Source organism: Anser cygnoides, chromosome 15 (genome assembly GCF_040182565.1).
Source record: "Anser cygnoides isolate HZ-2024a breed goose chromosome 15, Taihu_goose_T2T_genome, whole genome shotgun sequence".
NCBI lineage: Eukaryota > Metazoa > Chordata > Aves > Anseriformes > Anatidae > Anser > Anser cygnoides.
In genome coordinates this window covers 13,327,695-13,349,324 of record NC_089887.1, presented here as the reverse complement: position 1 = coordinate 13,349,324, position 21,630 = coordinate 13,327,695, and the positions used below count along the sequence as shown (strand labels likewise).

The 21,630-nt window shown below is 59.4% G+C and overlaps 1 protein-coding gene across 9 annotated transcripts in view; it reads left to right on the top strand.

Moving 5' to 3' along the window:
• Positions 1-21,630, top strand: part of CAPN15 (calpain 15) — a 52,556-nt gene that overhangs the window by 21,979 nt on the left and 8,947 nt on the right. For all 9 annotated transcript variants that reach the window (XM_066977454.1, XM_066977453.1, XM_066977458.1 and 6 more), the window contains one exon: positions 18,250-19,747. In XM_066977454.1, coding sequence (XP_066833555.1) covers positions 18,250-19,747 — 1,498 coding nt within the window. The remainder of the gene's footprint in view (positions 1-18,249; positions 19,748-21,630) is intronic.

Sequence of the window (21,630 nt, the reverse complement as noted above, 5' to 3'; positions counted from 1 at the left end):
GCGGTGAGGAGGGGTGGAGAGCTGAGCCAAAGAAAACTGCTCCTGCCTTCCAGCTGGCGTTCGTGAGGCTGCAGCAGGACGTTAAAACCAGAAGGAAACTTGAAGGGAACTGTGAACGCTGCCCTTCTGGATGGCGGTGGGACGATCGGCAGGAGGATCAGGGCAGTGTGGGGTAGGGAGGAGAGCTCGGGCTGCAGGTGCTTAAAGCTGCCAGGCTGGCAGCTCGCTGGCAGCCACAGGGGCCTCGCCCGCCCTTGGCCGGAGCACTGCAGAGCTCAGCTTTGTCTCCAGACGCCTGGGTTCAAGCCCTGCTGCTTGTGGCGCGCCGTGCCGAGCAGCGTCGCGTGCTGGGGCTCGTAGGTGCCTAGCGCTGGGCTGCTGTGCTTGGAGCACGACAGGTTCGCTGGAGGAGGCGGCGGGAGGCTCGGTGCCTGTAGGGATGGAGAGGGCAGGGTGCCTGCCCGCTGCCACTCCACAGCGCTCCTCGACTGCAGGGTGGGGAGGAGGAGGTGCAGGTGGACCCGAGCAGGGTCCTTCATCTCCCTGAAAGCCTCATTTTTAACCTGCGTACCTTGAAAAAGTGAAACTATTTGTGTGTGGATGTATTATAGATAGTTTATTCCACTGGTTCCTTGGGACGCCAAGGAGGAGACGCCTTTTCTTCTGGGCCCTGATAAGGCTGTGCCCCGTGCAGTACAACTCGACCTGTGCCACCAGCTGCAGCAAATGGATCCTCTTTGCCCTTCTGTGCCGAGGAGCTGAGGCTCGTGCTGCCTCACCCCGCATCTGTTGTGCCTGTCTGTGGAGGAGGCCAAATCCGGAAACGCTCGGTGCTTCTGAAACGTGGAAGAGATTTTGCGGGAGCCGCGAGGCTGCAGCCCGTGGCACCAATCCGGCCGATCGTCGTCGCTGTTGTCTCACCCAGCAGCTCCCGCGGCCCTTGCAGCGACGCGTGGTGGGCACGCCATCGCGTGACACGTACCCCGGGCAATCTCTTAGCAGACCAGCAAAGCTTGGCACCACGGCCTGTGTTCCTCAGGTCATCTTTTTCTCCAGCAAACGCTTAGATGCCTTCCGTGTTCTGGGTGTGCCGGTGCTGCAGCCCCCGGCTCGCAGGGCTGCTCAGTGGTGGCGCGGTGGGGAGGGCGCAGCAGCGGCCGTGCCCCATCCCTTTGGTGCCACGACGAGCCCGCTGCATGCGGTGTCCGTGCCTTATCTCCTCTCTGCCCTACGTCCACGGGTGGACGGCGATGTCCTTTGGGCTGTCCTTGGAGAGAGGGTGTGCGTGCCGAGGTCACCCGAGCGGTGCTGGGGAGAGCACGCGTGGCCCGAAGCGGTTCGGGAGCGTTGGGTAAGGACGGGAGGGGTGGGACCCCGCTGTGGGACGGGGTGCTGTGCTGGGCTGCGTGGGGGGGCAGCCGCTGCGAGGCCTCTGCTGGGTCGCTCTGGGGCTTCTCTGGGGTGGGCACGCGAGGGTTAAGCGCACGTGCACGAGCCGGGAGCATCCTCTGGATTCCAGCTGTCGCAGCGCTAACTTCAGCATGCTTCATCTTTACGAGGCAGTAAACAGTGCCATGGTCTGAATTACCGAGTCCGGAGGCCTCCAGGGTGCTGTGTAAGTCGGAGGGACTTCCCTGGTAATTACTGCCTGACTGCTGGAGCAGGGCGCGTTTCGGATGGGTTGCTGCCTCAGCTGAGGCTGAGCAACGGCTCCCGAGCGTGGGGCTTGAGCAGAAAGAGAGGGCTGCAGGAAGTGCTGTGGCTCCCCCCTAACCCCCCCGGCTCCCCCCAACCCCCCCGGCCCTTTGCTCCCAGCAGCAGGAGAAACCAAGGAGCTGCCGTTCGGCCCGCACCTGGTGGACGCGGTTGCTATCGTTCCTCCCAAAGTTCAGGCCCATGAGAAAAAGCAGGGGGTGACCTTTCTCGACCGCTGCGCGCGCGTTAGGAGATGCGCTCGTTTTAAACTCTTGGTGGTGGGACTCAGCCCGTGCCCAGGAGCCCAGCTTCTCCCATGGCCCCCACCAGGAGGAGCTGGGCCCGGGCTGCCCGGAGCACCGCAGAGGGCACCGGCACAGCACGGTGTGAGAGCTCGCTGATGCCCAGGTGTTGTGAGTCCTCGAGGCTGCCCAGGCTCCTCTGCACAGAGCAGGGGTGCTGAGGTGGCGCAGTGCCGAAGTCTCCTTGGATGTAATTTTGAATTTCTCCAGTGGTGTCAGAGTCAGGGTGCAAAGCAGCTGGCTCGGGGCAGGGTGTGTTTCCCTGACACCGACGCATCTGTTTGTAACAACTGTTAAAGTTTGTTGAGGAGGTTTTTGCTTTTGATTCTGTTGGTCATGTGTTAGCACCCAGTCCTGCGGAGCAGAATTAGGGCACCCTGACCTCCCCGGGGTTCCTCCTCCTCGGAGCAGCCAGTGGCGGCGTCGGCGGGGGAAGCCGGGGGCTCTTTGCACCTGCAGAGATACCGACCCAGCGCCACTTCAGCCTTTTGGTCCTTCTGTACGGGCAGGGGTTGAACCACTGAGAAGCGCGGGGTGATGCCGTTTTCTTTAGTTCTTTTCCTTCTGATAAGACCCAGGATGGCTTTTAGAAGCTCAGGTATCTCTCTCAAAAGTCGCTCGAGCCTTTTTCCTGCAGACCTGATGCGCAAAGCTGCCAGTCTGTGGAGCCGCAGGATGTAATTTAGCTCATCTCTGACCTCGGTGTAGGAACGGCGTCTGTGTTTAACCAGCGCTGGAAGGAGAAGGTGGAAGGCGGGGGTGGTGGTTGGGGCATCCCTTCTCCTGCCCTCAGGAGCACACAAGCCCTGGGAGCAGCCTGCAGATGCCCCGGACCTCTTGTGCCATTCGTATGGAGCCTGACTTTTCAGCTGCTGTGGAGACGGGTGGATTTCTACTTGCTGTGCTTTGCGTGTGCTCCCCACCCCTCCCCGAAGTCAGTCCGCGGATCAGCACTGCAGGAACTGGAGGCTGGGGCGCAGCAGTTGGAAATGCCAGCTGATTTATTCGATGGCGATGTGAGTGATGGGAGCAGACAGCTTCGGAGCCGCGCTGTTTCTCCTGATCCATTTCTCCTTCCTTCCTTCCTTTCATTCTCTCTTTCTGTTCTGCCACTCCTCTTTCCATTTTATTTTGGCAGCACTGTAAGTTGCGGCATAAATCTCGACTGAGCGGCAGTGCAGGCTGGTGGCCACCAGTAAATCTCCTCTTCCATCTCCCCACGCAGGAGGGAACTTACGCTGGAAGGAAGGGCTGTGGAGGAATCCTGGATGTGCCTGGCTCTTTCCAGCTGTCCCTCAGGCTGCCTAGACTATGGCAACAGGAAAATTCTTCTCCCAGCCTAGACTCCAGTGCTGAGACCTGGCCCGTTGGAAAGCCGCGTGTGTGACAGCCTCTATCATGGGATAGGAGGGAGCTGCAGTCGCTGTTCCTCACATGTGTGGCATCTGAAGTTGTTCCTTGTTCTTAAAAATTATTGAAGGTGGTCTTCATCTTCATCCTGGCAAGCGGACCCGTTCCTCCCAGACTACCCAGCGCATGCAGGTGCTTTTGTTTTCTGGTGCCGAATACACGCGTTCTCTACAGACTGCGCTGCATTGAGGCCAGGTGCTACGGGAGCAGAACAAAAGTACAGACCCTGCCTTCATCTTAGCCTCTTCTTTGCAGTCTTTGAAGCTTCAAAGGTGTTTTCTTTGTTGTGTTCTTAAAACGCCGGACACATGTTGAAAGCTGCAAGGTTATGTATGCTTGAGGTCGGCAAGGCTTGCTTCTTGGTACCCGGAGGAAACCGAGGTGCAAAGGGGAAAGGCAAAAGCTGCAGAACTGTGCTGGAAAACCCTGAGGTCCTGTGGGTCTGGAATAGCTGTGATTTTTGCAAAGGAGAAGCACGGGGCCAGCAGTCCCTGCAGTATCTAGGGTCTGCAGGGCTCTGACTCCAGACGGTTGCCTCGTCCTTGCCCTGCTGTGCTCTCCGGGGAGGGCAGGCTCTTTAGAGACAGACTGCAGACCCGCACTTAAAAAGAAATTCCTTAATTGGCTTAAAGACGGTTAAGAGAAATGAAAACAGTAAAGAGAGCTTCCTCTTCATCCAGACTTCTTTCCTCTGCAGGGGTTGCTTTTGGAGTGGTTGCTCAAATACCCCTGGAGTGCAGATGGCTACGTAGGGGGAATCGTGTCCTTGGGTCCCCAGAGTCCACCCTCCTGGCTGAAGCTGTTCCAGCTCCTCAGAGAGCAGCTTAATGACTTCAGTTGCTTGCTCCTTCCCTTGCCTCTTCCCCTCCCCGCTGGGAGCAGGTAAATCTGTACTGTGAAATGCAGCTGTGGGAATTGGCCCACCTTTGCCTTTCCTTCCAGCTTCGGAGCACTGGAGGGCTCCTTCGCGGTCTCCAGGGCCCGTTTCAACGTGGAGCCGGAGGGAGGTGTTCAAGGCTGCTGCTGGAAGGACGGCCGGGCCCGGTCCCTGAGCCCCACCAGTGGTTCTGCAGCTTCCCGTCCCCGCGCTGGGCTGCAGGGTACACCGGGAGGTGTGTGGGGCAGCCTGCCCTGCTGCGATCCTTTCCCCACCACGCAGAAGGGCTGCCCGTGCTGCAGGATAGCACTTCTCAGCTGGGCTAACCCAGCTCGTGCACAGATACTGGCACCCCTCGTGTTAATGAAACGGGGGTGAAGGAGACCCTTTTTATAAGTCCTGTTAAACCGAACCCTGAGCGTCTTCCTAGGCAGGGCCATGGAGCTCGCTGCCTGCCTCCTTGCTCGCCGGCAGTCCCTGGCATGCTCAGAGTGTCCTCGGCCAGGGCTGTGCATGGCTGTTTTGTTTTATATTTATTTATTTATACATATAAATCACCTATCACCATACTGATAAACACCCTTTGGAACCACTCAGGTCTCCTGGTTAGATCCTGTGTAACCTCATCTCTGGCTCTGGCCGCGTCCTAGAGGCTGGACCTTCACCTTGCTCGGGGCTGCCCGCTGTTCTAGAAAGCGAGTGAGGGTCCTGGTCGTCCTCCGGGCTGCTGTAAATCTTGCCAGCACGGAAGGACCAAGTGTGATGTCGGTGAGGAGCCTGAAACTCGCTCCCAGCCCTTGGTGTGGTGGTTGCAGACAGGCTGCTCTCTGCTCCCCTGTGCCAGGTGTGGGTTTTGGGGAGCTCACAGGTCCTGGTAGCTCCCCGAGTCCTGGGCTCAGAGGCGTGCTTTGTTCTCTTAAGATTCTCCCTGCGTACATGCATAAACCCCTTAATAGCTGTGATAAACCATATGCCCCCGTTCCTTAAATAAAATAAATGAAGTTGGAGAAACCTCCCAGGAGCATCTAGGACTTCCCCACCTGTGGAAAATTGACGATTAGGGGAGCTGCGTGGGGGGGAGCGGGGAGCAGAGCCCATAAAGACAGCGTCAGCGGAAAAAGAGGAGTGTCTGGAAGCCTTTCATCTTCCTCTTGGCAGTGCTCAGATGTGACTCCAGCTGCTTTCTATTCTGGGATGCCGGCAAGTGTGCGCTCCCACAGGGGCTGGGGAGAACAGGCGAGGGCTGCGCTGCCAGAGGTGGCCTGCCCAGAGCGTCAGTCGCTGCAGCACGCTCCTTTCTGCCTTCTCACGGCTTGCTCGCCAAACCCCGCGGCTTCTGGGCTGAGAACAGTTCGGTGTTCTTGACCTGCCTGATTCCCGTGGTCAGTGCTGTTTGCAGACAGCAGGACTGGATTGACCCAAAGGGTCGGAAGTCATTAAGCTAGCAAGTAGGAATGATTTAGAGGACGGTGAATAGTCACTGCTAGGACTCGAGAAATTCATGTTTGGTTTCTGGGCTTGTTGTAGACTTTGTGGTTGGGCATGACCCGTGGTCTGTCAGTGCCTTGCTCACCGTCTGGGTGACAGACCCCCATGGAAGCAGAACCCAAAAGCATCGCTGCGCTCCAGGCCCGGGGCTGCACAGATCCGTACATAGAGGTGTGTGCGGGCGTGGGGCCTTAGCTCTTTCTGGTGCTGGTGGTGTTTCTTAGGCTGGAGTGGGAAAGTCGTTCCCAGTTCTGTCTAGAACCTCCCCAGGTGCTTGGTGGAAAGGTAAGCTGGCAGACAGGCAGGCGCTGCAAGGCGAGGAGGACCCAGTCCTAGCCGTGTGTTTACTGGAGACCAGAGACTGGAGCGGCTTCAGGAGGGCTTCCGTGCTGCTCCCCGTGCTCTTCTGGCTAACCCAGCCGCCTGGCATCCCGGCCCCTTCTCATTACAGAGCCTCTACAAACTAAGGGCTTTTAGTTCCTGACCTCCCGGACCGTGAACGCTCCACAGCCAACTCGGTTCTCTCTGATGAGCTCGAGGTGCCTGCGTGAGCATCCCCCTGTGCCGTGTTGCGGGATGCCCCTTAGCTCTGTCTCACCCCAGAGGCACCTGTGCCCGAAGGTTTGATCCCTTCCGAGGCTGAAGGCTCGTGACGTGACCCCGAGGCTCACGATGTGACCCCTCTGGACAGAGGTACGTGCTGGGTCGTCCCGCTGCGTGTCCAAGCGCCGTGGCCAGCGCGTGCTGCGCTCGCCTGCCCCCAGCATCCTGGGCGGGTAGGCAGGTCTTCTGCAGCCTGGTTCTTCCGAGTTGCTGATATCTCCCTCGGTGAGTGATGCGTATATCGTTTGACTGCCCGTACCCTCCCCTCGCCGCTCCAGCACGTAAGCCTCTGTGTGGTACACCGGCTTTGACAGAAAGGGCCAACCCTGCTGCAGGCTTTCACCGTTTGTCAGAATAAATTGCTTCTCCAGCCTCTTGCGTGGAGGAGATGCCGGGTTGTTTGGCCCGAGCCTGAGCAGCACCTAAGGCAGCTTCTCCCCCCCTTGTTCTTCCTCCCCCCAAGCCTGCGAGGAGAGCAGAGCCCGCTGGCTGCAGCGCGGCGACAGGCTCCCCTCCCTCGGGGAGCTGCCCGATGCAGCAACAAATTTGGTGCCGTGTTGCGTTCATCTGCCTGCCCTGAAATAACCTGGGAAGAGGAAGAGCTGGAGAAGGTGGATCCAGGAGGGATAAAGGCTGGAGCCAGCTGTGAGGTCGGTGGGATTTACTGCTCTTTGAAGCCTTTGCTGTCCCTGCAGGGCCATGCAGCCCCATTCACCGCGCGAGCCCTTGGCCCCGCTGAGCCCCAGCGTGGCGGTGAAGGGGAGGAACGTGGCTCCAGTGCAGCAGGCTGCTCCAAGCCTCCCTGCACGTTTTTCCAGCATCTGGCAGTGAATATAAGTGCCCCTGAAAGTTGTGTCTGGAGCCAAGGACTTGAGGGGAAGAGTGAATGGGTGCATGTGTGCGTGAGCTCCGATCCCCTGTTCATTTGGGACAGTGCCCTAAGCTGCTGCTCGGTGTGCTGAGATCCTTCTCCGGGGTCAGTCGTCTTCTGAGGGGTTGCAGATGGTGTTCCCGAGGCAGCAGAGAGGATGTTCAGCTTTGGGCTCTGCCTTCTGGCCTCTTCTTGCCAAAGGAGCAGAGCTGCTCAGGCACGTTGAGAGCGGGCAGTGCTTGCTGGTTGGGGGCGTTGATGGCAAATGGCTCGGAAAGATCCACCATGCTCGCCTTCCTCCACGCTGCCAGGTGCCATTTGTAGCGTGGCTGGGGTGGCTGGATCACCGTGCCCTGATCTGACCGTGGGCTGAACTCCAGGGCTGGCGGCAGTTGCCAGCGCTCGCCTCTTTTCCCCTGTCCCTTGGCGATCTTTCTTTCTTCCCGCGGATCAGTGCGAAGCTCGTTGGCTGGGTTATTAAGTCGGAGCTGCTTTCCTGAGGCACAGGGCTGGCTTAGCTTTTCATTAAGGCCCGTTAATCACCCTAAAGGGACTCTGACAGCCACTGGCAACTGACCACGCTGCCTCACTGCCTTTCGATGTGCCAGGACGCTCGAGGTCCCGCCTGCAGTGCCCTGAGCACGGCTGGGAGCCGCGTGGGACGTGGGATGCTGCCACCGCTGAGCTCGGTGGTCTCGGGGTCCCGAGGAGTTTCCCCCTTTGCAGGAAGAGCGGCCGGCAGCAGTTCTGCGAGGGAGCCGGGACGACGGCCAGGTTACAGCCACGGGTCAGGACCTGGAGGCTCGGGGCTCTGCTTCCTGCCTCTGCAGGCTGCAGCTGGGCACTCGTTAGTCCCAGGGCGCGGGGAAACACGAGCCTTTCTCTGCACCCCTCTGCTCCAAAGGGCACCGAGCTGTTGAGTCCTGTTGTTTTGGTTTATTTGGCAAACTTTTTTGTATTGGGCAAAAAGAACCCGGTGAAAAGGATGTTCTGCAGCTTCCCTGGATGCCGTTTATTGACTACTGCTGATGCTCCGAGGCGTTAACCCGCGTTGCACTTCCTGGGACCTTCTCCTGGTTCACTGCTGTTACCAACTTTTGCGCCCTTTGTTAGATGTGAAGTGAATTGGTGTAATAGCAGTAGGAACAAGCGTAGTCTTTCCAGCTGTTCCTCCCCAGCGTGTCCTCCTAGCTCTGGCGTGGTGGTTGTAAATCCTCTCCCTGCTGTTCTTCCCCGCCCCTGATTTCTCTACACCTTGTACTAAACTTCAGTGGGGGCTTGCAGGTTTTTGCTCCTGATGGGACCACAGAGTTTCTCAGGCACCTGCATGATGTTCAGCATTAAACTGGTCACCAGCTGGGGCCGGATCAGCAGTGAGCCCTCGGGACTTCAAGAGGAGAGGCTGTCCCCAGCACGTGACTGGGCTTCTCCTTGCAGGATGCTCTGGGTGCGTTTGTCCTGGGGCTCCTTCGGGTGCAGGAGGCTGCCAGGCGCTCCTGGTATCACCCACCCCCTTCCTGGCCACGCTGAGGTTTAAAGGACCGTGCTCCATGGAAGGGTTGTGCTAGAGCTTGTCCCAGAGGCTCCGGTGTCCTTGCTGCTCCCTGATGGGTGCGTGACCGAATCGGTGCCATTCGGTCAGTCCTCACCGTGCTGCTGGTGCCAGGGCTGCGGCTGCTCTGCAACGATCTCCTCCCCTGCCGCGTTAAGGAGCCCTGGGGTCCCCAGGATGAGAGCTGAGGATGAACGCTGTAGCCAGGTCAGCAGGCAGCGCTGCTCTTCCACCAGGTCTGGAACGGTTCTGCCTTTACGCCGGTTCACCTTCATCTGCACTGCCGGCCGGGGAGGCTGTCTGCCGGGACTGACCCTTCTCAGACCCTCAGGACGTTTTCTGAGCGGCCTCAAGGCAGAGGAGGATTTATGGCCAGACAACAAATGATTCGATCAGGTTTTAGAGCCCCCGCCCTTCCTTTGAACCGTTCTTTCCTAACTAAGGGGATCTTTTCAGAGTTTGAAGTCTTTCATTTACCTTCCTTTCTGCAGAAGCACTCAGCCTTCTCCACGTGTGAGTAATTGCAGATTCCCTCCTGCTGGGGCCGTTGAAGTGAGCATTTGGAAGCGGCAGTGCACGTTTGTACCGAATTTGTTCTCAACATCAGGGAGCAAGCAGGGCTCAGGGGCATCCGCCGGCACGTGTGCGCGGCGAGCGTCTCGCTTGTGCTGCACAAAGGGGTCTGAAGGGCCAACAGCTGAGTCACGGTGGCTCTGATAACGTCTTGTCGAGGCTTTTTATAAAAGCCATCTCACAAGCAGGTAATTAGTTTATTTAGTAGCATATCTGTAAGATGCATCGTCTTCATTTGTGGGATTTACTTCAAAGAGTCTAAACCTTCCCCCGTTTCAGTTGCTCGTAAATTTTGCTGGGCAACTTTATTCTAAGTGGGAAACTTTCTGGAAGACTCTTCAGACCAAAGATGGAGTGTAAGAATTAAAAAAGCAAAACAAACAAAAAAAGGTAGCTGAACCAAGTTTTATCAGGCCTTTTTTAAAGGACAAAACTCGTGTTCCCCACGTGCATCCTTGCTCTGTGTGTTGAGGACGTTGAAGCCGCAGCACCCAGCGTGACTTGGCTCTGTCGGTCTGCTGGAGGTCGGAGCTTTCTGCTCGGTGGGCTCCCGCATTTGTGAGGGCGCTGACGATGGTGCAGCGTAAGGGCTCTTGTGCATTGCTTTGCTGATCCTTACTGATCTTTTGGAAAAGATCATTATTTTTTTTAACAATAAAAAAGTAAGTTCTTGAATTCTTGTGTTGCATTTGCTGGAGGATTTGGGTCCTTTTTGCTCTGAAAGAGCAGCTTTTGTGGGGCTGCACGCGCACTGAGGCACTCCCAAACGTTTTAGCGCTACCAGGGTATCAGTAGGGATCCCTTCTACATCCACATTAAGCCAATTTCATGAAACTGGAACAAAAAACTGTAAAACCAGTGTACCTCCTTCTGTGTATTTGCCCTTAAGTGGATTCAAATATCCACTGTATGTGGATTTTAGTCAAAGTCAGTGAGGAAATGCACTTATATAAGGCAAGGTATGGATTGAGGTCATTAATTCAGCACCACCTCAAGCAAAATCAATCTATTAAGCCGTTGTCAAACCTGTTTAAGCCATAGTGAGATGCTGGGCTGAGTTAATGGCACATAAATCTTCCTCGGGGTATAGGACTTGGATGCAATTGGATCTTAATATCGTTTGCTCTTAATCTCCTCAAATACCCCCAAAATAGGAAAATTAGGTACAGAAGAACTAAATGAAGTAGCTGAGCTGAGGAACGACGGCAGCACTAGCAGGCATGGTGAGGGTACGTACCCAGTCCCTCTTCTGAAGGTAGGGAGCCCAGGGCTTGCAAAAGCTCACAGTGTTCGATCAAAGCCAGGGCTTGGGCTTAGCCAGCCTCCTTGAAACACTCTTTCTGCCTCTTTCTTTCATATCCCCAGGGATTCTTCTTGTTGTTCGGGCAGAAATTTGGGTAACCTTTTCGTCTACAAAGGAGCCTCTGCGAATGGTCCTGTCTCTGCAGGGTGCTCTGCTGGCCAAACTGGTTTCCTTCCGAAAGATAGCATCTTCTGACACCAAAGCAATTAAGGTACACTGAAGGCTAATGATGCACGTCCTGTTTTTCTCACGAGGCAAGCCTTCCAGATTCGGATTCTACTTTGAAGATTTCGCATGGAGAATGATAAATGTCTCCAGCGCATCAGGTCAGGATGATGCTGCCTGTGTGGCTGCACCCTTAGGGGAAAGGGAGTGTGAGGCGTGCTCCTTCCAGCCGGGCTGCTTTGCGTTCTTGCAACAGCATCGGGCCAGGAGCTCCAGTGCCCACGTATTCAGATGGGCTGAAGCCTTCAAAGACTCCGCTCCTCTCCTCCTTTTCCCAGGCCAAACCAAGCCAGGGATTTCAGCCGTGAAAAGGACTCTCCGAGCGATGAAGGTCTCCTCAACTTGCATCGTTCGTTCAAGCCGGGTTTTGGTGCGCGTGCTTTCAAGGTGTTCCTGTCCCTGCTGGGCTTCTGCCTCTGCCCATTTCCCAGCCGGCTCTGAGCAGCTTTCCTGGGGCCTCCGGCACAGCCAGCGAAGGGTCGGGGAGCACCCTCTCTGTTCCACTTGCATCCTTTGCAAGCAGTTGTACTTGCAGACGTTGCCTTGGAAATCGTTTCTTCCCTGTCCTGTGGCAAACTGCCCCCTCTCACCCTTAACATCTGTCTTTTTTAAGGCAGGCAAGCCCTCTTTTCTGGGAGGTGACTGCAAAGTAAACGGCAGGGGAAGCTGCAGTTGGAGAGCAGTTTCTGTGGTTTTGTTGGCTGCTACAAAAATATACTGCTGAATAAATTCCATTTAGCTGGGGCCTGGGTGTTTTTTTTCTGTCAGGCTTCTCATTAGTTGAGTTCTGTTTTCCCCTGGGAACCTTCTTATTAAAACTTGTAGCCTCTTCTCTCCCTGGCCAGTGAAGCACATCTGAGCTGTCTGAGCACTTTGCCAGCTGTGTCCAGCGTGGGAAAAGTGTAGGATACATAGAAACTGCAAGAACCCGCAGGAGATCTGGTGCAATGGGACCAAGAAATTTCCACAAACTAGAGCGTATCATCAGCTTGGAAAACCCGTGGTGTCTGTCCGAGCCTCTTGGCGCTTTCTGGGAAGGGTTACGTGCTGTTACGGGTCTTTGATGGCCCCGTTCACCTTCAGGTGCTCACCCTTGCATGGTCTTCTGCTGTAAAATTAGATTTTTTTTTTTCTCCCTTCTACTTTGATGAGTAATCCGCCTGTGCCGCTGCTGCTTTATTACACAGAACAAATTCGGTTGTCTTGCATCAGTGCGAGTTGTTCCCAGGGGAAGATGCTGGTTTCTGCACCAATGTGATTGCCCTGTCCCAGCAATTGTCAGGAGCCCCGGCACTGCACCGGGGTGGGAGGAAGGGGCCTCCCGAAGGACGGGGAGTCCTGCCTGGAGCAGGGTGTGACAGGTGGGACGGGCTGGTCCCTCAGCTGGCTTTTGTCCCCCCCATCCAAGCTGGCTTCCTGCAAACTAGTTGAGTTTGTCCTGGAGTAACTCTATAGTGAGCGCAGGTATAAATCTATAATAAAACTCCGGAGTCCTCAAAGATTAACATGGAAGGCTCAAGAAGTCTTTATTTCGTCAACTGCTTCAGCAAAAGGATGAATTTCTGCAGCTGTGGCCACCGGGGTTCCCTTCCAGCAGACCTCAGGCCCAAGGAGAACGGTGCCGCCGGAGCTCGGACCGAGGCCCCAGCCCCGGCCTTCCCTGGAGGATCCGCCCGGCGTGGGATGGAGGCTGCGCGAGGAGGGTGCTGCCCTCGGGGCTGGTTTCTTTCCTCGTCTGACCTCGCAGCAGTGGGTGGTGGGAACACACGAAACAGCAGCTGTAGGAGGGAACAGCAGAGGGTCAGGCCGGTACGAGGAGGCAGTCACTGTGCGCTCCCAGAGAGGTCTCCGTGCTCGGGGGTCTTTGAGATCAGACTGCGGAAACCCCCATCCCGGCACGGGTTTCTGCGAGACCCAGCTTGGAGCCAGGAGGTTGGACTGGAAACCTCCAGAAGTCCCTTCTGGGCCTGAGTTACTCTGGGGCAAGTCTGGCCTCCAAAACCAACTTAGTGCTTGCTCCTGAAGTGGGCTGCTGCTTTTGCTCACGGGTGGGGGTGCCAGCAAGGGCCCCTGCTCTGTGGGCACGTGGGTGACGTTGCAGCGGCCTTCTTGGTGCGCTGCTTCCCTGCCTTGCTTTGACGTGAGCCTCCAAGAAAGCACGGCTGAGCGTGGGGGAAGGTTTTCTTTGCGGTCTCTCCTCTTGCTCAGCTGAAGAACTGCGATGGTGGAAAGCGGGAGGTGAGCGCGGAGGGACAGGTCCGTTTTGGTGTTTAAGCCCGCTTTATTTTCATGGCTCACTTTGGAGGAGTTGGAGAGACAGGACTTGGAAATACTGAAGCAACCTGCCCTGATTGTATGGTGCGAGCACTTAGTTCTGTAGCCTCGGAGGTTTCGAAGCATGAATCAGAGGCTGTTTTTCTCCACTGATGCTCCTCTAGATATCAGTAAAAATTGGGAAGTCCCTGCTGAGCTGTTTCGTGTTGCTCTGCCAGCCCATCTGCTGAAACCTCCCCCCGGCCCAGCCTGCCGGCCCTTGCCTGGCTCTGCGAGAGGGCCTTGGCTCCGCCGGCAGCGCCTCCTCGCCCAGGCTTCGCGACGTGGGGGCAGGAGCCAGCGATGCCACCTCGCCCGCACCTCGCCCGCCCTTCCACAGCTCAGCCGCAGGAGCACGGCTGCGCAGTGCCGACCTCCTGCACCCCCTTTTGCAGTGGCACGGCCGCCTCCAGCTCTGGCTGGCAGCGGGGATGTGGCGGGGCCACCCGTGGGGGTGCTCAGCTGTCCCCCCCTGCTCACAGCACGCCGTGCCGCTGGCAGGAGGCGTTAAACAGCAAACGGCTGCACGGGAGGAGCAGCGGTTTACAGCTCGCAGATACCAGAGGCAGGATTTTGTTTGCTTGGTTTGTATTTTTTTTTCCCCTCCCCAGCTTCTGGAGCTTTTTCTTGTATTTAGCAAGCAAGAGGATTTTGCTACGATATGTTCTGTATCCGAGAACTTAGGGCTTGTGCGTTGCCGGCTAGAACAAGCGATTTTTATTTATTTCATTATTGCTGGAGAGAACTGAAGCAGTAAGCTTGAAGGCTTTGGCTTCTCTGGAGGAGTTTTATTTAGAGAAGCAGCCTGATTCTGTTGCAGCGTGGGACGGTGCAGAGCACTGGGACGTGTCCCTCCGGTACCTAGGTCACCTCGAGCCATCCGTTCCGGCAGCCCAAGGCGCTCCCGGCCGGGGCTGGTGGCACCCCTTGGCCTGCAGGTGCCCGGCGCGTGGGGCTGGCCCAGCACCAGCTCCCTGCCTGCAGGATGGAGGCAAACGGCAGCTCTGGGGCGCTTCCCGGTCTCGTGCCCTGCCCTGTTCCTTCCTGTCCCGTCCTGCCCTGCCCCGGTGAGGCTCCAGAAATGCCTTTGGTCCCAGCTGACACCCGAAGGTGGTAGAGACCTGCGGCTCGTCTGATGGCTGTGTGGGAGCCAGGGCCCTGCAGCGACAGGACGAGCTCAGCAGAGCCCTGAGGGGAGGGCACTGCTGTCCTGAGGTGGGTTTGGAAGGTGACCAGCTGGTGCCTTAATCCCTTCGCTGTCTCACCCTAACAGACCTGCCCCCTTTTATTTAGAGGAGTTCCTGCACCGCGGAGGGCTGCCTTGGCTGGGCAGAGCAGTGCAAGGCGCAGCCATGCGAGGCCAGCCCCGTGCGTGCTGCTGGAGCTGTGGGGTTTGGTGGCTGTCGCCCTTTCCCTGCCGCATGCACCCAAGGAGGGGCCCCCGCGGGGCCCCGCTGGGCTGTGCCGCGTTGCAGGCCCAGTGCCCCCTGCGCAGTGCCTCGTCCCCAAGAAAAGCCCTTCCGTGGGCGGGGGGCTCTGCCGGGGGCTGTCAGGGGGGGGGAAAACCCATCTCCCGCTCGGGGCGCGGGGAGATGGCAGGTGACGTTTGTCTCGGTGGCGTTTTCTGGGGCTGGAGAGCGCGTGCGTTACCGTACAGCAGGTGGGCTTGGGGAGTAGATGGCGGGGCCGGCTGGGTTTTCTCACGCAGGCTCGTTGCCTGCCGGGAGAGGAGCCAGCCGGGCTTTGTAGGGAAAAGCGCAGAGCTCGGGCTGGCTGCGGGTGGGCTTCTCCTCCTGCCAGCCCCTTTGCGAGAGGTGAGAGGAGCCGTGGGGCAGGGGCTGCCGCCACCAAGTGCGGTCCCGGCAGGAGCAGGCTGGGGTCGGGCGCTGCCAGGCTGGGGACCGGGGGCTCGCTCGGGATCTCCCAAGGCGCCTGCCCACGTCCTCTCCCGTTTCTGTGTGTCTCCCACCAAAGCTGCGTGGCCGTGGGACGCCCCGGCAAGGTGTGACAGCCTCCCTGGGGACAAGCGGGCAGGGAAGTCCCTCCCAGAGCTTGCCGCCCTGCCGCTGCCGGGGGACTTCCAGACCCACGGGGGAGCAGCGAAAGCAGGAGCCGTCCAAAGGCAAACTTTTCTGGGAGGCTTTGGTTTTTCTGTGAGCTGCCAGTGGAGAAAGCCAAGCGGCTGGAAGTCCCAGCAGCGGGCGGATGGCACGGCTGGGCAGAGGGGACCCGGACGGGGAGAGAGCAGCAGCTCCCCGTGGCCGGGGGTAGAGCTCGGGGCAGAGAGCAGGCAGCGCAGCAGCAGGGCAGAGCACTGCAGCGTCCTGCTGCCACCTCCCTTCTGCTGCCTGGATCTCCTGCCCGGCCGAGTGAAGCTGTGCAGCCTTCCCGAGCCCGCAGCTCCCTGCTGGGTGCACGTCAGGCACACCCGGCGATGCCGCCTGGCCCGCTGTGCCCGCCGGCGGGACCCGTCTTGCCTCGGCCATCCTGGGCTTCTCCTCCTCTCTGCTGCTACGGGAAGGGGCACGGTGATTTTTCACGGTCCTGTGGCTGCGTGGCCAGAAGCCTTCGCCAGCGCGGTTCGTGCGGCAGGAGGAGCGGTGGCCGGAGGGTGCCAAGCTGCGGTAAGCGGCGCTGATGTGCTCCTAGGGGCTGGTTTTGGGGCCGGTGCTACCCTGGCGCAGCGCGCAGTGTGGGACGGCTGCGGGTGGTGCAGGTTGCTGACAGCCTTTGCTTGCTTTCTGCTGATGTCTGCGGTTCGATGAGGCTCAGCCGGCGAGATGGATGGATGTGACAGGATCACGGTGCCCTTCGTGGCCCCGTTTGTTTCCCCGCCCCTGCTGGAGCTGGGCACACGGCTCCTTCCCTTCCCCTGCCTGAAGGCTGATTTTCCTTTCAGATGTTTCTGGGCACGGTGCTGCCACAGGGAGGGGGCTGCGTAGGGGCTCACAGCCGCAGGACTTCAGGCAGAAAAATCAATGTTTGTATTTCTTTTAGCTGGGAAAGATTCTTGAAAGAACTCCAGTAAATAAATACCTTGTAAAGTTCAAACTGTGAAGGCACGGTGTGTGAATTTTCAAGCTCTCTCTTGAAATAAAATGGATTTCTTGGGTCCAGGCTTTATTTAGAGAAACATTCGATTTAAGGAGGGATTTGAAGGCTGCATCTGATCTCCTCGTGAGGGAGGGACGGTCTTCTGGAGGCGGCAGAGCCTGCTTTGGGGATGTGCTCAGATTGCTGCTGGGGTACTCCTGGGGGTGTCCCATGTCCCCAGCCCCGGAGGGGACCTTCCTCCCCCCAGGGTGGCTCCTGCTGCAGCCGCTGTCCCCGCAAGGCCCCGCTGCTGCAATGCAGTCAGCTCGGCTGCCTCGGGGAGCCGGCTGTGCAGGTGCTGCTGCCCGGGATGCTGGAGGCCAGCCAGGACCAGGTTCCCTCCGTGGGCTGCGTGGGCATCTCATAGCTTTCTGTACCCGTCCTCTGCGGCACAGAACGGTTTCTTTCCCTTTTTTGTTCCCGTTTGTGTCAGGTCGAACCTGATCCTCGAAGGGATGCTAGGAAGGGACCCAGTGGTGAGCCCCCGTGATTTAAGCCGCTGGTTCCTTGCTCTGGGGCAGCCTGAGGTTGCTGTTCCCGGGAGGAGCTGAGGGCTTGGGGGCTCCTCCTGCAGGATCGGCCCTGCCGGCGGGTCTCTGGCACATGGGGCAGGGCCTGGGGGGCCTGCGAGGGGAGCAGGGCGAGGCGCAGCTCCCTGCTTGTCTGGGGCTTTAGGCTTGGCTCTCGTGCTGTGCATTTACGTGGGGGAGAACTGTCCGGTCCTCGTGCGAAGGAGGAGGAAGCAGGAAACTCTGTTTCAGCCCCACCTTCACTGGAAGTTGCAGGAAATTACCCAGAGCGGAGGACAAACGGCAGGGCTGAGGTTCCTTCAGCCGCTCCTTAGCCTGCACGCGAGCGGGGCATCGCCTTCCTGAAGGCACCTGGGGGGGAGCTGCTCTCCCTGCGCCCAGAGGTCCCCCTCAGGAGCTGGTGCCACCGCTGCTGTTCGCTTTCCGAAAATTGAACCCGCCTAAAAACGTCAGTACCGCTTTGTGCCCTACAGCGAGGTGGCTCTGGCGTGCGTTGGACATCTTCCCACGTTAGGTCCGGGGGTTGGAATCGAGGGTTGGTGCCGACAGCTGGGCTCCGCCGCCGCTCCGCTTCCCAGAGAAGTGGGGCTGGAGCCGGGAGGCAGTGCCCCTCCGAGCCTGCTGAGCAGAGATGTCCTGCTTCTGCGGGGGGCTGGGGGGAGGCAGGAGCTGCTGAGCTGTCCCTGTGTCCCTGTGTCAGCAGTGGAGGGGTTTGTTCCCCCCACCAGAGATAACTGGGGTGTCTGCGGCGGGGAGCCGAAAGGAGAGGACAGAGGCAAGAGCAGAAAGTGCAGCAGAGGGGGGCTGGAGTGGCACTGAAAGAGGGGGAGAATTGATGCTGGGAGCAGAAAGAAGGCAAAGCAGGCTGGATATTGCCAAAGGGAGGCACGGGCGGTTCCTAGCTCTGTGTGCCCGTGTCAGCCGGGTGCCCTGCCCGCCCCACGTCCCGCAGCCGCGCTCCCACAGCTCCCTGAGCCCAGCACTGCCTCTGCCCGTGGGCCACCTTTTCTCCCGGCAGCGGCCGGAGGTTGCCTGTCTCACACAGGGGCTGCCTTGGCGAGGGCGTTATGGACAAGCCGAACGGGGACAAAACAGTTGCGGGTAGCGGCTGGGTGCAGCGGCGTTGGGCTCGCTCACCAGGGTTCATCCCCACGGACAAGAGCGGGCTCAGCGGGGCTGCGGGGCTGATTTCTGTGCCCTTTCCAAAGCGTTCGGGGTGGAAGCTGGCGCGTTGCCGTGCACTTGTGGAAATGCATTGTCAGTGCCAGAGAAACGAGTGCCTGGAGAGCAATGAGTGCGTTGCTTTTTGTTCCCTTCCTGGAAGCAAAATCCTGCCTGTGGCAGCCTGGGAAAAACCTGCTGTCCCTGCGTACCTGGTGGCCCTGTCCTCATGCTGTCTTCTGCTCTCTTCCAGCAACTCCCACTCTCCCGGCTCCATGGCTGCTGTGCGCGAGTGGTCCTGCACCCGCTGCACCTTCCTGAACCCCGTCGGCCAGCGGCAGTGCTCCATCTGCGAAGCCCCTCGCCAGAAGCCGGACCTCAACCACATCCTGCGGCTGAGCGTGGAGGAGCAGAAATGGGCCTGTGCCCGCTGCACCTTCAGGAACTTTCTGGGCAAAGAAACCTGCGAGGTGTGCGGCTTCACGCCGGAGCCGGGGCCCAGCGGCTCCCCCTTGCCTGTCATCAACGGCATCTTGCCCAAGCCCACCGTGCTTGTGGAGCCCAAGGGCACGTCCCGGGAGGAGGCCGCCAAGGTGGAAAGCAGCAGCGAGGATTCGGAGGGGAAGAGTCCTGATGAAGCAGAGCTGGAGAGTGGCTGGGCTTGCCAGCGCTGCACGCTGCACAACACGCCGGTGGCCAGCTCCTGCTCGGCCTGTGGCGGGCCACGCAAGCTCTCCCTGCCCAAGATCCCACCAGAGGCGCTGGTCGTCCCTGAAGTCATCACCCCTGCGGGCTTTCACATGGCCCCCTCCACCCCGCAGCCTTTGGTCCCCGCAGAGGTCTCTGATGGTGACGCCGTGGCCGCCCAGGGCCCGGTGGCTATGGAACAAGAGGCCCAGAAGATGCCAGCCTTCAGTCCCTTCTCCCCGGGGCTCCAGAACAACCCCGTGCCCCGAAGCCGCCGGGAGGTGCCCCCGCAGCTGCAGATGCCGGGGCCCGAAGTGCCACAGCCCGGGGCTCAGAGCGCGGCGGGGCAGAAGGGCTCCCCGCAGGGTCAGGCCCGGGCCGCCCCGGCTGCCCGCTTCCAGGAGCTGCTGTCCAACAAGCGGCTGAGCGTGCTGGAGGAGGAGATGGAGGTCAGCCCGTCCCACTGGAAGTGCAGCACCTGCTCCCTGCTCAACTCCTCCGGCACCAGCAAATGCGAGGCCTGCAGCACGCAGAAGGGCAGCGACACCATCAACTTGGTGGGGGACTTGGTGAGATTCACCCCCTGCAGCCCCTCCAGCCCCGACTTCACCACCTGGTCCTGTTCCAAGTGCACCCTCAAGAACCCCACCGTGGCCCAGAAGTGCAAAGCCTGCGGCTCCTCCAAGCTGCACGGCTTCCAGGAGCACGGCGCGCAGGGCGAGCCGTCCCCCCGCTGCCCCGAGTGCGGGGCTGGCGACAAGGGCGGCTGCTCCTCCTGCGGCAGCAAGGCCCCCTCCGCCCGCAAGGTCGCCCGCCTCTTCCCGGCCCCGCTGCCCGGAGCCCAGGACAGGCCGGGCCAGTGGGCTTGTCCCGCCTGCACCCTGCTCAACGAGCTGAAGGCCAAGCACTGCGCGGCCTGCCACACCCCGCAGCAGTACGTGGCCCAGCGCAAGGGCCTCAAGGCCCTCAAGAGGAGGGAGAGCATGCACGTGGAGAAGAGGAGGCAGACGGACGAAGGAGAGGCCAAAGCCCTGTGGGAAAACATCGTGACCTTCTGCAGGGAGGTGAGTGCGAGCTGAGCTAGGCTTGCCGCCGATCTCGCTCGGAGAAGGCCCCCGTCACGCCGCCCTGGGGCGGCGCTCTGCGCGGGCAGCCCGCCGGTGTGTCTTCGGGCCTGTGGGTTGCAGAGGAGGCGCTCGCCTGCAGCGGCTGGATGCTGGCTGTTAACCCTGAAATGGGGCATTTGAAATCCAGGGGAGGCGATCTGTAGGGTGAAGGGGCCTTCCAAGGCGACCCATCCGGCTCACTGCCTGCCCGAGGGTGGGGAAGTCTGAGCATTAACTGGCTCCTAGCAATGTTTTAAATCGGAGAGAGAAGGGAACGTTACGGGGTGATCAGCCCAGTTCCTCCCTGTCCGAGGGTGAGGAGGGCTGGGAAGGAGGGTGTGCGGGTGTGCTGCTGGCACCAGTGGGCGTGGGCAGCACCTGCGATGCGCTGGGTGCAGGAAATCAGAGGGCGCTGCAGGTGGAGGCGCAGAGCACTGCGTGTGCAGGCAAAGGACACTGCTGCCACTGCGTCTCTGCCTGGGATTTTCAAGGCTTACGAAGTCCTGCCTTTGTTTATCCGTCTTGGGGCTGCTCAGCCTGCTGGTTTTGGTGTCTGTGAGTGCACAGCTGCACTGCAAATGGCTCACCCCCGTCTGGGGAAGGACGGCTGAGGTTTAGCTGTATCCTGGCTTCAGGTGGGGGTCTCAGGAGCGTGCGCTAGCGCCCCTCCCTCCCACCGCGAAGTATCTGGCTCAGCCTGCTGGGCTTCAGTCGCCAGCAGCGCTCTGACGGCCCCGTTTTTGCCCTGAGTGGCACACGATACTCCTGCGAATGCTGCTCTTTCTCTGCCCTCCTTCTGGGGCAAGCCTCCAGCTCTTCTGGACCAGATGGGAAGGGAGCTGCAGTCCCACTCTGACGCAGCACCGAGGCTCTTCCTGCTCGGGCCGAGGAGCGCTCCCACGGCCGGGTCTGTGCTGCGCAGACCGGTGCCCGTGGGGGTGTTTGACTTGGGAAGGAAGCTGCTGAGTGATTCTGGTTTGGGACTGTTTTTTTTTTTTTTCTGATTGCTACGTGTCTACGTCTAACAGACCTGGGTGTCTTTATATCGGAGAGACCCTGATTCTGCTTAGCCCCCTCGTTTAAGCAAGTGGGCAGCCTCTTTTGTAGGCAGGGAGCATCCGTTCTGTCCAGTGGAATCGGGCCTGAAGGATGAGTTAGGAGAGATGGCCAAGCTGAATTAGCAGCTTGCCCCTGCCAAAAGGGGAAGGAGTCTTCCTTGCCCCATCCCTCCCAGCTCTCCGTCAGAGCCTTGGCGGAGCCCGCCCAGCTCGCTCACCTGGCAGCGTCCGGCCCTGAGATCAGCGGGCTGTCTCCCGAAGCTCCCGCTAAACCTAAATCACGGCTATTTTCTGACGCCGTTTACGGTAAGTCAAAGACTCTGCAGGTGTGAGGGAAGAGCTGGCAGCGGCGGTGGGACGGTGCCGCCGCCTGGCTCCGTCTTGCTCCTCTCCCTGCATGCCCGCAACCTCCCGCAGCAGCCGGGGAGTTTCTGCCCGAGCACTTGCTCCTGTTGAGGCTGGCGTGTCGGGCAGCCTCAAAGCTTGCTTCTGGCTCCTGTGTTTCATGGGAGCAGCGCTGCTCAGCCTTCCCCTGGAGGAGAGCGTCGGGCTGGCCAAATCTTCTGCCTTTTGTCTCTGTGCATCGCGGGAAGCAGCTCGCCTCGCAGCAGTGCTCCCTCCAGGGATCGCTGCCTCCTCTGCTGTCCTGGCAGCGCCTGTCCCAGTGCTTCTCAGTGCCTGGCCCCCAGTTTTGGCTTTATCCTTTCTCGTCCTTCTGGGAGGAGGGCAGGGCTGACCTCTTCCCCTTGGCGCCGGGCTGCTGCATCCTGTCTGTGCTGTCCC